This window comes from Lontra canadensis, unplaced genomic scaffold (genome assembly GCF_010015895.1).
Source record: "Lontra canadensis isolate GAN:19392208 unplaced genomic scaffold, GSC_riverotter_1.0 scaffold35, whole genome shotgun sequence".
Taxonomy (NCBI): Eukaryota; Metazoa; Chordata; class Mammalia; order Carnivora; family Mustelidae; genus Lontra; species Lontra canadensis.
In genome coordinates, this window is record NW_022631029.1 from 8,293,428 (window position 1) to 8,308,032 (window position 14,605).

Sequence of the window (14,605 nt, forward strand, 5' to 3'; positions counted from 1 at the left end):
CACACGCCCTGTGCATTACTGCCCCATGTTTCATCATCCGTCTCCACTTAAACCCTCCTGCAACAAGCATTTATTGAGTGCCTACTGTGGGCTCGAGATGCAGGGCTCCATGGAGCCGGAGGACAGTGCTGCTGTCTTGTCACACAGCTAGCTGGTAGTGCAGGGGTGGGAAGGTAGTGTCCTCCTCCTCACCCTCACAGCTGAGCTCCAGCACCAGCACCCGCTGCCCTGGCTGAGGCATCCGGCCTGTCACGTGGCGCACCAGTTCCGTCACCCTGGTAGTGTGGCAGGGAAGGGGTTGGGGGTGATTGGCTAAGTGAGCAGCGGGAGGCAGAGTGACCGGGGATGGACCCGAGGGTGCTGATGGGCCATAAGGAGCTCAAGCTGGGGGCAGGAGCAGCTCAAGACCGGAAACATCTGAAACTATTTTAGGAGCAGCAGGCAGGGCGGGCAGGAGGCAGGAAGCTGCGAGTCCCCTGGGAGTGGGCTGTGAAAGGGGGGCTTCGTGGGGTGTGGAGGAGCTGATGGGGCTGGCCAAGCAGGCAGCTGGGAGGCCCCTCCTCAGGTTTTCGGTCCTCACCCCACCCCCAGCCCATTTGCTGGCTCCATTTGGCAAAAGAAAGCCTCAGGAGTGTGTGAGGGGCCCAAATGGGGTTGGGAAGAGGAAAGGCGTCATGTGTCCCAACGCCAGCCTCCAGAAACAGAACAAGGCCCGCTGAAGCCTGGTGTGGGCTTACCTGAGAGCCAGGTGCTGGGCCTGCTTTTCAGGCGACCACCTTGCAGAGTAGAGCAGGGCCTTCCCAAACAGCAGCATCTTCACCCTCAGCCCAAATTGTTCCTAGAGAGAGACAGGTAAGGGGCCAGCTAGGCCAGGTCATGCCTGGCCTAAAGGCAGGGAGGGATGGGGCTCACCTCGAGATAGGCCAGCAGTAACTCCAGGGTCTTCTCTGGCTGCCCAGCGGGCACCTCCAGGCGGTTCCAACAGGTCCAGGTCCATGTCAAGGGATGTAACTGGGGGGGAGGGCAGTGAGAGGCTTCTCACATACACCCTCCCCCTACCCATTACCAGCAGCTCATGGCCCCTTTCCTAGAGGAGGAGCTGGACTAGAGGCAGGAAACAGAAGCAAGGGGGGTGGGGTTGGAAGGTGGAATCTGGGCCCAGAGTCCCAGCACCCTCCCCGCCTATGCTGGGGCCAGCACAGGAAATGGGGCTATGGGGCCCCCGCACAGGGAAACAGGCAATCCATCACGCAGGCGGGTTGTGTGTGCGTGTGTGTGTGGGGGGGCATTGTTTCCTGAGGAAGCAGAAGCAGGGCCGCTGCAGTCACTGATAAAGCTGCTTGAGCCTCAAATGCAAGGCTGGGAGCTGGGGTGGGGTGGACATCCTGCCCCCCTCCCGTCATTCTGTATTGCCAGGGTGTTGGACTACATGGGCACAGAGGATCAAGGGGCACAATGATCACCAGGGCCCCACTGGCTAAGAGACCCCAGCAGGGACACAGTCCACAGAGGCCTCCTCTTCCTGTTCCCTTTCCTTCCCTATTTCAAGAGTCTTGGGGTTCTAGTGCGGGGAGCTGAGGGTAGCAGGGGGCCAGGGGCCAGGAAGGGGGCTCTGCCAGCTCCCCCAGAAAGAACAGTGGGGTCAAGCTGAGATGAGGCCAGAGGTGAGTTGTGGGGGGGACCGTCCTCTGCCCCCTCCCCCTCCACCATAGACAAAGGAGCTTATGTGCTAGCTGGAGGAGAGGCCCTTCACAAAAGAGCTCTGTGTACTGTGCCCTGAGGGACCCCAGGCCTGCTCAGCAAAAGCCCAGAGCTGGCCCATGACCTCTCCCCTCTCCCCTGGTGAGGGCATTCTCTCCACCCCCTCTCCTATGCCCCGAGAAAATGCCAACTACTGCCGAGCCTGGGCGCACAGCCAGGGGCATTCACAGCCCTGCACTTGGAGGAACACACACACACACACACACACACACACACACACACACAAGACCAGGAACGCCTGCATGTGTACTCACATGCACACCCATGCATACCCACAGCGAAGAAGAGCCTCGTACTCCCATCTGGCACACAGATGTACAAGCATGCTCCCTCCGTGCCCACACGCCACAGGGCCAAGGATGCCCAGACCCCTGTGCACTCACATGCACAAAACGAACGCACACATCCCCACCTGTGGCAGTGAGCTCAGTGCCCTTTAACTCAGCTTGGAGGGAGTGGGCCAGGGTCCCCATGCTCTGCAGGGGTGGAAGTTAGGCTCTGTTTGGGGCTAGGGCTCTAGTGCCCCCTCCCTACCACCTCCCCCATTAGGGGCTCTACTACAAGGAGGAGGATGTGAGGCTTGTCTGACTCTGCTAATGAGTTAAAGCTGCAGCAACCCCCAGACCCAGGGCAGGGGAGGGGTGAGGGGTGAGGGAAGCTGATGGCTGCTTCCTGTGGCTGACAGGTCCCAGTCTGGCTTCACAGCAGGAAGCTGGCTGGAGGGAGTCTTAAGGACTCCCCCAGAGTCTGGGTTCTGGTGTGAGCCCAGAGCCAGAGGAAAGCCCGTTTTGGTAGGTAGGTACAGGAAAGACCCAGGCCTGCGTGGGGGGGAGGGGGGGGTTGAAGGGCTCACCTTCTGGACAGCGGGGGCGCAAGGCTCCCAGCGCTCAAAGCGGTTTTCGGCCAGATGCAGGTAGCTGTGGCGAAAGGCACGGAGGGGCCGTGGCCCACCCACCACCTTGTATAGTTCCAGGCCCACCAGGCCTGCCACAGCTGCTGTGGTAGTGGCAATGGCTGGGATAATCTGGCCCACGATTCGCTTGCTCTGCCAAGGACAGGAGATTTGCTCTGGGCCCGAGGTGTAGGGCTAGGGTTTGACCCCCACCTCCAGGCCTGAGCCCCAAGGGGCAGAGTTACCTGTGAGCGGTTGGCAGGGGGGATCCCATAGTTCTGAGCTCGCAGGCTTGCTGCCGCTGCCACAAAATCCACATGGAAGTTGCTATCATTGTCCTGTGAGGCCCAAGTCCCGACAGAGTTAACATGGCCTCAGATTCCCTCACCATGGCTGACTGCGTGTCCCCGCACAGGTCTTCCCACAGTTCTGGGGGGGAGGGGGCATGCTGACATCTGCCTCCCTTATCAGATAAGGAAGCAGAGGCTCAGGGAAGGTGATCTGCTTTGGGGGTCCTGCCGGGAGGAGAATTCAGGCCAAGGGAACTCCAAAGCCACCTTCTTAGCTCTTGACCTTCCCCAACAACCTCCCCAGCTTGCCCCTCACCCCTGCTTGGGCTCCCACCTTCTCAAACTTCAGGGGCTCCAGGGGAGGGCTCCTGTTCCAGACCTTCAGCACTTGGTGTAGCTTCTTCAGCTGCTCAGGGCCTGGCAGAGGAAGGGGGTGACAGGCAGTTCTCAGCACCCACCTCCCGCCCTCTCCCTGGAGCCTGGTGCCTGGTGCCTAGTCTTGCTCTTCCCTAAGCCTGAACCGACTATGTTCGGAGAGATCCCCTGATGGGCGCTGCAGTCTCTCCAGCAGCCCGAGCCCTGCACCTGTGCGCGCACCTACGGAATTCTGTCCTCACCTGGGGACCATAGCTGGGGACTCTCCAGGGCCCAGTGGTTTCTGGAGTCTTTTTTACTGATAATCTGCCATGGGAACAGGTGTGGGGGGTGTGGGCAGCAGGGAGAGGGCCTACTGAGGGTCTAGAGGAGGAGCCCAAACCTCGAAAGAAGCAAGGTCAGAGGGCCTGAGAGAGAGTGAATCGGCAGCAGGGCCCCCAGGCCCCGTCTTCCTTCTGTAGCTTAGGCTCAGGACAGGGCCAGGCCTTTGGAAGGCAGCACAGGGGGCCAGACCCAGGGACCTCACCAAACTCAGCAGAAGCCCCAGCTAGTTCCAGGTCACTAGGAGAGATGGAGGCCAAGGCCTGGGGCACAGACAGCGGCAGTGACTCCAGTAGTTCCCTTAGCGCCGTCTGGTCCCGGGAGCCAGGGAGCCCATGCATCTGGGCATACAGGTTAGCAGCTGCCAGCACGTAGAGGAGGTGCGTGTCCTGCGGTCAGACCAAGAGCATGCGCAGATGCGTGGGTGTGAGTGAGCATGCTCAGGTGCGTGGGGTCGGGGGCACCGGCCATTTGTGGAGCCACTGGAGTGCCTGCCTCGGTCCTACACATGGATACCCACAGATGCACAAATGTGGCATGGCATCTTCAGCACCTGTGCCCCTCTGCAGAATACAGAGGTGTCTACCTCGGCTCTGAGGGGTCACATCCCCACCTTGGGGTTCCCAAGGGACCCCACTCACTTGGCTGGCATCAAACTCCAAGGGCTTGGGACACTGTTTGCGACCCGACCAGAAAAGAGTTCCATCCTCTAGCACCTAGGGGAAAGGAGGCGGTTGGGCTCAGTCTGGTCCCCCCAAACCCTCCGCCTCCTGATCCCTAGACACCCACTTTATCAGGTGGGAAATGGCTCAGCAGCTGTCTGATGCCATAATGGAAGCGTCGTTGCCAGTGGCCCAGGGCCCACACCACACAGTCTTGCCAGGTCTGTGGGCGCTGTCTCAGGACACCCAGCACCTCCTCCAGCAGGGTCAGCACCTGCGGCCCATCTGTTTCTGTCAGAGAAGTGAGTGCCCTGCAGAGAGAGGAGGTTTGAGGCTAAGCCCTGAAGACTCTGACCCTAGGGGCTCTGGACTCCCATCCACGCCCTCTTGGTGGCCTTACTCTTGGTGGCGGTTGATGGTCTCAGCAGACAGACGGAAGAGCCCCTCAAACTCGTCCCGGGCCCACTGTGGGGCAGAGAGTCACCATAAGGTGTCAGGCGGGGAGCAGGTCTACAGCTAGGGGCGGAGCTGGGTGGGGTCGGGGGGGTCTCTGGGGTGCTTCCTACCTGCAAGGTGTGCTCGACTGAGCTGGGGAAGTGCCGCAGGGTGCAGACAGGGTAGGTAGCCCCCTCAGCAGCTAAACCCGAGGGGGGCGCTCTGTAGACATCAGTCACATGTGGCACAAACACGTAAGCATGGCCTGAGGTGCCCTGTGTCCCCGCCTCCAGCAGTGGCTTCAGATAGTGGGTGCAGCGAGCAGCCACATAGTGGCCTAGCAAGGGGGCAGAGGGTCAGGAGTGGGGCTGGCACGGCCTTGAATAAGGGGCTGAGTGTCAAGTTTCCACTTACGAGCCTGGAAACTGTCCAGGGCAGCAGCCACGCCATCCACATGGGAGAAGAAGTTGTCCTCGTAGATGTGCTCTGTCGTAGGATCCAGCGGGTGGGTGAGTGGGGTCACCTGCAAGTCTGAGTTCAGGCGACGAGTGGCCTCTGCGGCTACCTCTGCCTTGGGCCTCTGAGAAGAGAACAGGAAGATGTTGGGTGTGGGTGGGTGGGTGTTGAGGGGGAGTGCACCGTGGACAGTCGGGGATGCAAGATGTGCATAGGGCCCAGCACTCACACCAATGTCCTGGGTCCTGAAGAGGAACTGACGGCTGAGATTGGAGCGCTCTATGTGGTCCATGTCGGCAACGGTCACGCCCCCGCTGTCCCCAGCCCCCAGGCCCATTAGGGCAAAACCTTTGAGCAGCTCACAGCCGATAGCTCCAGCACCCACCTGTCAGCAGGAGCAGCCTTAGTGGGAGGTCCTGGCCTGGCCCTCCCACAGACCTCTCCCAGCTGGGCCACAGAGCTCACCAGCAGGTAGTGCTGCCTGCTCAGCTTCTCCTGAAAACCAGCTCCAAACACTGCAATTTGCCCATCATAGCGGCAACGTCTCTAGGAGACACAGACAGGGCTCAGTGATGGCTGTGCTGTGCCTCCCTCTCACGCCGACTTTTCCAGGTCAGGATTTCTGGACTGTTGTTCCTTCTCCTTCCCTGGTCTGAAGTTTGGAGAATGCTTGCAGCCCTACCCTAGGTTCTTACCGGCACACAGTCCTCTGGTGTGGGAAGGGGCTCCCCATCTTCTGGAAGGCAATCGAGGGCATCAAAGTAAAGCCACTGGTCCAGGGGCATGAACTTCCTGGAGATTGCCTAGAGGCCAGAACTTCAGGGTAGGAACTCCTGCCAGCTCCAAGCCGCCTTTGATCCTGGCTGGGCTTCACCAGACCAGTGAAGTTGCCAGGGCCGCTGTCTGGTGCTGGCACCCTCCAGCACCCACACAGATCTCCACACCCTTCCCAGTCTCATCCTGCCTGTGCCTCTGCCCACCTTCAGCACTTCCTGGGCAGCCACCGCACCCAGCATGGCTGCCATGGGGCTCAAGCCACCAGCACTACTCAGGGCGACTGTCTGCACTAGAGCCTCATCCAGCAGCTCTTCCAGCGGCTCTCCTTCTGTCCCCTTCAGTGGTTCCAGGGACCGGGCCAGGCCCACCACCTTCTCTGCATCAGCCTGTGGAGGAGGACTCTGTGGGCATGGCAGCCCTGGCCTGGGCTCTCTCCCCCACTCAAACCCTTCATGAGCCCATCCCCCGATTCCATAGAAGAGGGAGCAGTGCCTAAGCGTGAAGGCCCAAACCAGCTGTCAGACCATGTGGCCCACCAGAGGATGCCTAGACAGTACCTGCAGAGACTTGGCCAACGTGGCTAGACATTTCAGCCCAGAGCTGAGGGGGGAAGGAGGCGGCCAGGGTCTCCAGGCCTTGTGCCTAGTACTTTCAGGGCCCCGGTCTCTGGTCCAAAGACAGTGCTATCACTTCCTTTATGTAAGTGGGAAGCTGCCTCTGGGTTTATAACTCGGGTCTGTGAGATAATCACTGTTGCTTTCTGGTAGGTGAGACCCCAATAAGATAGGCTTGGGGGAGAAGCAACGGGGCCACTCACAGGATCCCACGGCTGGGGCAGGCGGCCATTGAGGCTCTGGAACTCGTGAAGTGCACGGAAGGCCTGATGTAGGCAGCGGGCACGGTGGGCTTCCTCCGAACCCTGCGCCACCACACGGGGCTGGAGGAGGGCTACATCCAGGGGCTTCTGTAACAGGTACTGAGCTCAGGGTCAGGTTCAGAACACTGCAGGGCCCTTGAGGCTCCCAATCTCCCCCATCTCAGATGCACTTGCACTCACATGGCTCACAGTCTTGGATCTCTTGACCTCAGTGATGGCCCCACCACGCAAGTAAGGGGAGAAAATTGCTGTGTTCCCAATCTCCAAGGTTCCATCCTCTGGGGCAGATCCAGCCTCGTCAGTATGACCTCTGAACCTGAGTTGTTCTTCATACCCTATCCTGTATTGTGCCTCTGTCCTTGACCTTGCTCCACACTGAGGAAGGTGGAGGGAAAACCTATCCCCAAGGACCAGGCTGCGTGTACCTCCCAGGGTGGGGGCTTGAGGACTGAGTGGGTTGGCTTACCCTGTACGTGGATAGGCCGGGGATCACAGCCGTTGAGCTCAACCATGCCCTCAATGCCTGAGAAAGTCACCAGATCCCCATCGTGGAAGTAGCGGGCATCGGCCTCTTTTCTCAGGGTGAGAATTCCAGGGGAGCCCTGGAGAAGAGATGGCTTGGCTCAGGGGTGCCCCCACTTGGTCAGCAGCTGAGCACCCACACTTCAGCACCCACCTGGGAGATGTGCTGGATGGCAGCTGTCAGAGGCTCTGCCTCTGTAGGGTCCTGCACGGTGAAGTCCTCACCGAAGTCACAAAACAGCTGCCTGTGGTGGGGTGGTAGGGGTCACTGAGCCAGCCCAGCGGTTACTCACCGTGCTTGCTGCTAAGGGTGGGAGACACTAGGCACAGCCCAGAAGGCCAGCCCTGGGGAAGGGATGCTGGGAGAGGCTTGGAAGCTGGAACTTGAGGGAATTACTGGAGCAGGTGTGGAGACTGGGGTGGAGGAAGCAGAGGGTGGGACTGGGGGCTGCTATTAGGAGGGGATGCTAGGACAGGCCTGGGGCTGGGGGCAGAGGGGCACAGGAGCAAGCCTGGGGATCTGGCCAGCCCCAGGGACAGGACCAGGCCAGTTGCCACCTGTGCTGTGGCAGGTCAGGCCGGGAGTCTCACTCACCCCACAAGGCCCCGAGTATCGGCCACCAGAAAGCAGATTTTGAGCTTGTGGCATAAAGCGCCCACCTCCAGCTGCTCCTCCAGCTTCGAGGCAGTCAGCACCACCACCTGGGTGGACCCCATGATCAGCAGGGCCAGACCAGCTGCTTAGCGCAGGGCCAGAGGAAAAAACCCGGCTCACCTGGAGAGTGGGGCAGGGAGGGTACCTGGAAGTCCAACAGCAGCTCCTCGGTGATGTCGCCTATGTGTACACACACTTGGACGGCTCCGTTGAGCTTAGCCACAGGTTCCTGAGATGCCTCAGCCCTACTCTTTTTTAAGTCCTTCTCGGAGAGGAAAAACTAGGGCGAGACCCAGTGTGCCTCAGGCAAGGGGATTTCTCTTGGGCCCCACCCCCACCCTGGCCTGGGAACCCATAGTACCCCTCCCATACCCCTTACCTGGGCAGCCAGGTCAGACCAACAGGTGGGGTGGAGGTCATGCAGTGTGAGGCTGCCCACACCCATCAGGACCAAGTTTTTGGCCACCTCGGCCCCCAGACCCTGAAGGCCCGATAGCAGGACCTTGGCTCCCTGAATCCTCTGCATGGCTGGCAAGTCCAGCACATACCTGTGGAGGGGCAATGAGAAGGTAGGCAGTGGGAGGCCAGAAGTCAGGAGGCCACCCCACTCCCTTCCCCACCTCGGGCCTCACAGCTGCCGTGAGTACAGCTGCTCATCCAGCAGCTTGGCGGTCTCCAGGACACCCATCCTCAGGCGGGAGGCAAGACGGCAGGCTGTAGCTCCTATAGACAGGGTCGCTGTGTGGGAGGCTGTGCCCACGGAGACCAGCAGCCCATAGCAGCCAGTGCAAAGATGCACTAAGTTTCCGGGAGTGAAGGACGCTACTGCTCACAGCTTTCTTCCTGGCTTTTCTGTCATTTCAGGGAAAGGGAAAGTGAAACTAGACTGAGCCAGCTCCTGGTCCTGCCTCCAGAGAGATCTGGCACCTGGAGGGCACAGGCAAAGTGGGATGGAACTCTAGGATATTTGGCCTCTGGGAAAGCAGGTATCTTTTTTTTTTTAAGATTTATTTATTTGAAAGAGAAAGAGCAGGTGCATGTGAGTTGGGTGAGGACCAGAGGGAGAGAATCTTTAAGCAGACTTCCAGCTGAGCATGGAGCCCAAGGACGCAGGGTTCCCTCCCAGGACCCAAGAGATCATGACCTGAGCTGAAACTGAGAGTTGGGTGCTCAACCAGCTGAATCCCCCAGGTGCTCCAGCAGGTATCTGTCTTGAGGACAGGAGCCATGGAAGGGACAGGTGGGCTGGAGGCCATGGTCTCCTGTAGGTCCCTAAATGTCCCAAACCTTGGGCCCCATTCCCCTCAGTGTTGATGCCTGAACGGGCTTCCTGCCCACAGAGTGCTGGCAGGAGCCCCCGGTGTCCTGAGGACTCACCTGGTCCCTAACACAGGACAGAGCTGGTCCCATTCCAGAGGCTGTGGGAACTTGTGAGGCTTACGTTGCCCCATCCCCGGAGCCCAAAGCACAGATCCAGGTGAAGCCTGACATCTTTGGGAGTACCTACTTGGCCCTGGGCCACTCCTGAGGAAAAGGATTCCCCCTTGCCCACAGCTTCCAGCTCAGAACAGACGGCAGTCCTAGGTGACCAGTCAGGGAATGAGTCCTGGGACTCAAAGAGAATGGTCAGTCTCTGAGCACCAGACCTCAGAGAGGCACCCATGGAGCAGCTGTGGTCACATGTGTCCTTACTTTTCCTTTCAACTTTTATTTTGAAATAATTACAGACTCAAAGGACGTTGCAAAAACAGTAGAGGTCCTGTGTACCCATCCCCAGAGATATGTCCTTCTGCCTTCTTAGGAATTTGGGGCCAGTTCTCTGGAGGGTGGACCACAGATCTCCATAAAACTCCACAACAGGGGCACCTGGGTGGCTCAGTGGGTTAAGCCTCTGCCTTCTCCTCAGGTCATGATCTCAGGGTCCTGGAATCAAGTCCCGCATCGGGCTCTCTGATCGACGGGGAGCCTGCTTCCTCCTCTCTCTCTCCCTCTGCCTGCCTCTCTGCCTACTTGTGACCTCTCTGTCAAATAAACAAATAAAATCTTTAAAAAAAAAAAAAAAAAAGAACTCCACAACAGCTAGACCAGATGAGGTCATGGATTCTTTTTTTTTTTTTTTTTAAAGATTTCATTTATTTACTTAACAGAGAGAGAGAGAGAGAGAGAGAGAGAACAGCAGGGGGAGCAGCAGGCAGAGGGAGAGGTAGAAACAAGCTCACAGAGCAGGGACCCCGAAGCAGAGCTCGATCCCAGGACCCTGGGATCATGACCTGAGCCAAAGGCAGACGCTCAATGACTGAGCCACCCAGGCCCCCCCCCTTTTTTAAATTGAGGTAAAATTCATATAACATTAAAATAGCCATTTTAAAGTGTTAAAGTTATGCAGCTATCAACTCTCTGTAGTTTCAAAATTTTTCATAACCTACGAACAACCCCCACCGCATTAGTGACTGTTCATCCCCTACCCCGATCCCCCCGCAAATACTTAGATTCTTTCTGCCTCCAGGGATTTACATAGTCTGGATGTTTCTGTAAAAGGAATCATACAAAATGTGACCTTTGATATCTGCTCTCTTTCACTCAGCATGTTTTTGAGGGTCATCCAAATTATAGCATGTATCAGTACTTCGTTCCTTCTTACGGCTGAAAAATATCCCATCATAGGACTATATCATGATTTGTTTATCCAGTCACCTGTGGATGGACATTTGACTTGTTTCCATTTACTGGGAGTGTCATATGTACTGGGTACAGAAATCAGGGCCAGACTGTCTTCTTCTGGCTGGCTTATTCCACTTAGTGAATATCTTCAAGGTCCATCCATATTTTAATATATTACAGAATTTCCTTCCCTTTTAAAGCCACATCATAGTCCTTAGATGTATGTACGACATTTTGCTTATTCATTCACTGGAGGATGGATACTTGGGGGGCTTCCATTCTTTAGCTATTGTGAATAGTGGTATTATGAACATGGTGGTACAAATCTCTCTTTGGGATCCTGCTTCCAATTCTTTTGAGTAAATACGCAGAGGGGGAATTGCTGGATATGGTAATTGGATATGATAATATGGATATGGTAATTCTATTTTTAGTTTTTTGAGGAGCTGCCATACTGTTTTGCAGAGTGGCTGTACCATTTGACATTCTCACCAACAGTGCACAAGGGTTCCAATTTGTCCAAATTCTTCCTAACACTTGTTTTCTGTTTTTTAGATACTAGCCATCCCAATGGGTATGAGGTGGTATCTCATGGTAGTTTTAATTCATACTTCCCTAATGTTTAGTGATATTGAATATCTTTCATGTGCTTCTTGGTCCCGCAACGTCTTTGGAAAAATGTCTATTGCAGTCTTTTGTCTGTTTTTTTCTTCAAAAACATTTTAAAAGATTTTATTTATTTATTTGACACACAGAAAGAGATTACAAGTAGGCAGAGAGGCAGACAGAGAGAGGAGGAAGCAGGCTCCCTGCTGAGCAGAGATCCTGATGCAGGACTCGATCCCAGGACCCTGAGATCATGACCCGAGCCGAAGGCAGAGGCTTAACTCACTGAGCCACCCAGGCACCCTTTTCCCTCAAATTTTTATTTAAATTCTTGTTAGTTAACATACAGCACAATATTGGTTTCAGGAAAATTCAGTGATTCATCACTTGCATGCAACACCCAGAGGTCATCGCAAGTGCTCTCTTTAATACCTGCCACCCTTCTAGCCCATCCCCTCACCTCCCTCACTCCGTCAACCCTCAGTCTGTTCTCTAAGAGTCTCATGGTGGAGCGCCTGGGTGGCTCAGTTGGTTAAGCATTTGCCTTTGGCTCGGGTCATCATCTCAGGGTTCTAGAATTGGGCCCCTTGTCAGGCTCCCTGCTCACCCTCCTGTACCCTCCTCCCCTCCCCTGCCACTGCTCATGCTCTCTCTCTCTCAAATAAATAAATAAACTCTTTTTTAAAAAAAGTCGCTTATGGTTTATTTCCCCCGCTCTCTGCCTTATGTTCTTCTGTTTTGTTTCTTAAATTCCATGTATGAGTGAAATCATAGGATATTTGTCTTTCTCTGACTTTTTTCATTTAGCATAATACACTGTAGCTCCTTCCATGTCCTTGCAAATGGCAAGATTTCATTCCTTTTGATGGCTGAGTAATATTCCATTGTGTGTATATACTACATCTTTATCCATTCATCGGTCGATGGACATTGGGTTCTTTGCATAGTTTGGCTATTGTTGATAATGCTGCTATGAACAAAGGGTACATGTATGCCTTCAAATCTGTAGTTTTGTATCCTTTGGGTAAATCCCTAGTAGTGCACCTGCTGGGTCACAGGGTACGTATATTTTCAACTTTTTGAGGAACCTCCATTTTTAAAAAAGATTTTATTTATTTGAGAGAGAGACAGCCAGAGAGGGGACACAAGCAGGGGGAGTGGGAGAGAGAGAAGTAGGCTTCCCACAGCATAAGGAGCCTGACACAGGGCTCGATCACAGAACCCCGGGATCATGACCTGAGCCCAAGGCAGATGCTGAACTGAGCCACCTAGGCACCCCTTGAGGAACGTCCATACTATTTTCCAGAGTGGCGGCACAATTTGGCATTCCCACCTACATTGCAAGAGTGTTCCCCTTTCTCTGCATCCTCACCAACATTTGTTGTTTCCTGTGTTGTTAATTTTAGCCATTCTGACAGGTGCAAGGTGGTATCTCATCATCTCTTGCCCATTTTCAAATTGGATTTTTGTTTTTGACTTTTAGAAGTTCTCTATATATTTGGGATATTATCCCTTATCAGATATATGATTCAAAAATACTTTCTCCTTTCTTTGGGTTGCCTTTTTACTATGTGGACAGTGTCTTTTTGGTGTTAATCCTTTTTAAAAATTTTTTTGATAGAATTGCCAGTGAAGCTATCTTGTTCTGGGCTTTTCTTTCTTGGGAGTTTTTGTTTGTTTTTTTTTAAAGATTTATTGAAAGAAAGAGAAAGAGTGTGTGCACGTGTGAATTGGGAGAGGGACAGAAGAAGAGATTCTCCAAGCAGACTCCCCGCTGAGTGCGGACACCCCCCACCCACCAACACAGGGCTCCATCCCATGACCCATGGGATCATGACCTGAGCCAAAACCAAGAATCAGACACTTAACTGACTGAGCAGCCAGGTGCCCCATCTTGGGAGTTTTTTGAATACTGGTTCAATCCCCTGACTAGTTGCAGGTCAATTCACATTCTCTCTCTTCTCGAGTCAGTTTTGTTGGTTTCTGTGTGTCTACAAATTTGTCCATTTCAGTTAAGCTATCCAGTTTGTCGGTGTACAGTTGTTCACAATATTCTCTTATAATCCTTTCCATTTCTGTAGAATTGGTTACAACATCCCCATTTTCATTTGACTTTGATAATTTGTCTTTTTTCTCTTAATCAATTTGTTTAAAAGTTTGCTGATTTTGTTGACCTTTCAGAGAAGCAGCTCTTGGTTTTGTTGATTTTCTCTATCATTTTTTAGGATTCTGACACTAATTCCTACATGTGTGTTTTATTCCATACCACCAAGCAATTCTCCAATGCCAACTGCGCTTCCTGTAATTCAACTGAATTCTGAGACCAGCTACCTGGAGACGAACTCAGACCCACTGCCTGCTCCAGCACCGGTCAGCTACTTTTGCAACTGGAGCTGCTATCCACACCACCATGAGGAATGAGGGACAGTGGCTGGGTCAAGCCCCGCTTTTCCTCTGCCAAGTACTTTCCCAGTTGTCTGATCTGGTAGCAGAGTTCTGAAATAGTTGATTACAATTGCTCCTACCATGTCTTTGCATTTAGGTCTAGCATAGTTGTTTTGTTACTATTTTGTAACCATCACCACTATCTATTTCTAAAACTTTAGAATCACCCCAGGCAGAGGGGAGGTGGGAGAAGTAGGTAAAGGGGATCAAGATTACCCTTATTGCAATGAGCCCTGAGTAATGTATGGAAATGTTGAATGACTATACTGTACACCTGAAATTAATATAACCCTGTATGTAACTATCCTGGAATTAAAAAAAAAAATTTTTTTTAAGCAGGCTCCATGCTGGGCCCAAACTCACAACCATGAGATCAAGACCTGAGCTGAGATTAATAGTTGGATGCTTAATTAACTGAGCCACGCAGACACCCCAGCTCAGTTTGCTAGGTGTCTCAGTTGTTAGGCATCTGCCTTCAGTTCAGGTCATGATCTCGAGGTCCTGGGATTGAGGCCCACGTTGGGCTCCCTGCTCAGCAGGAAGCCTGCTTCTCCCTCTGCCGCTCCCCCTGGTTGTGTTCCCTCTCTTGCTGTATCTCTATCAAATAAATAAATAAAACCTTAAAAAATTAAATAAACGGCTGGGGGAAGTTTATGTAGCAAGATAACAAATCACCCGACAGAAACTCTCTAACCATTAACTCTTCCTTTTCTCCTCACACTAGCTCCTGGTAACCTCAATTCTATTCTCCTTCTGTCTCTATGAATTTAGCCATTCTAGATTCCTCATTTAGGTGAAATCATACAGTATTTGTCTTTGGAGTCTGACTTATTTCCTCAGGGTCGTAAGTTCTCAACTTGCAAAGCTGAC

The 14,605-nt window shown here is 53.9% G+C and overlaps 1 protein-coding gene across 4 annotated transcripts; it reads right to left on the reverse strand.

The window, feature by feature from the left end:
- Positions 1 to 82: 82 nt before the first annotated feature.
- UBA7 (ubiquitin like modifier activating enzyme 7) lies at positions 83 to 8,801 on the reverse strand. 4 transcript variants are annotated; one of them, XM_032868083.1, is made up of 24 exons: positions 8,656 to 8,799; positions 8,403 to 8,571; positions 8,169 to 8,303; positions 7,964 to 8,070; positions 7,523 to 7,613; positions 7,313 to 7,448; positions 7,027 to 7,124; positions 6,787 to 6,933; positions 6,173 to 6,355; positions 5,888 to 5,995; positions 5,658 to 5,738; positions 5,422 to 5,577; positions 5,151 to 5,316; positions 4,868 to 5,073; positions 4,702 to 4,766; positions 4,429 to 4,612; positions 4,281 to 4,355; positions 3,845 to 4,028; positions 3,278 to 3,360; positions 2,899 to 2,991; positions 2,615 to 2,806; positions 913 to 1,011; positions 738 to 838; positions 84 to 275 (listed from the first exon to the last, which is right to left on the reverse strand). In XM_032868083.1, the coding sequence occupies exons 1-24, from the start codon at positions 8,709 to 8,711 to the stop codon at positions 140 to 142; spliced, it is 3,051 nt and encodes a 1,016-aa protein (XP_032723974.1). In that variant the 5' UTR covers positions 8,712 to 8,799; the 3' UTR covers positions 84 to 139. The 4 variants fall into 4 exon arrangements, 3 of the variants coding, with proteins under 3 accessions (XP_032723976.1, XP_032723974.1, XP_032723977.1); XM_032868085.1 differs by lacking the exon at positions 4,281 to 4,355 and having other exon boundaries at positions 83 to 275; positions 8,656 to 8,801; XM_032868086.1 differs by lacking the exon at positions 5,658 to 5,738.
- Positions 8,802 to 14,605: the final 5,804 nt, after the last annotated feature.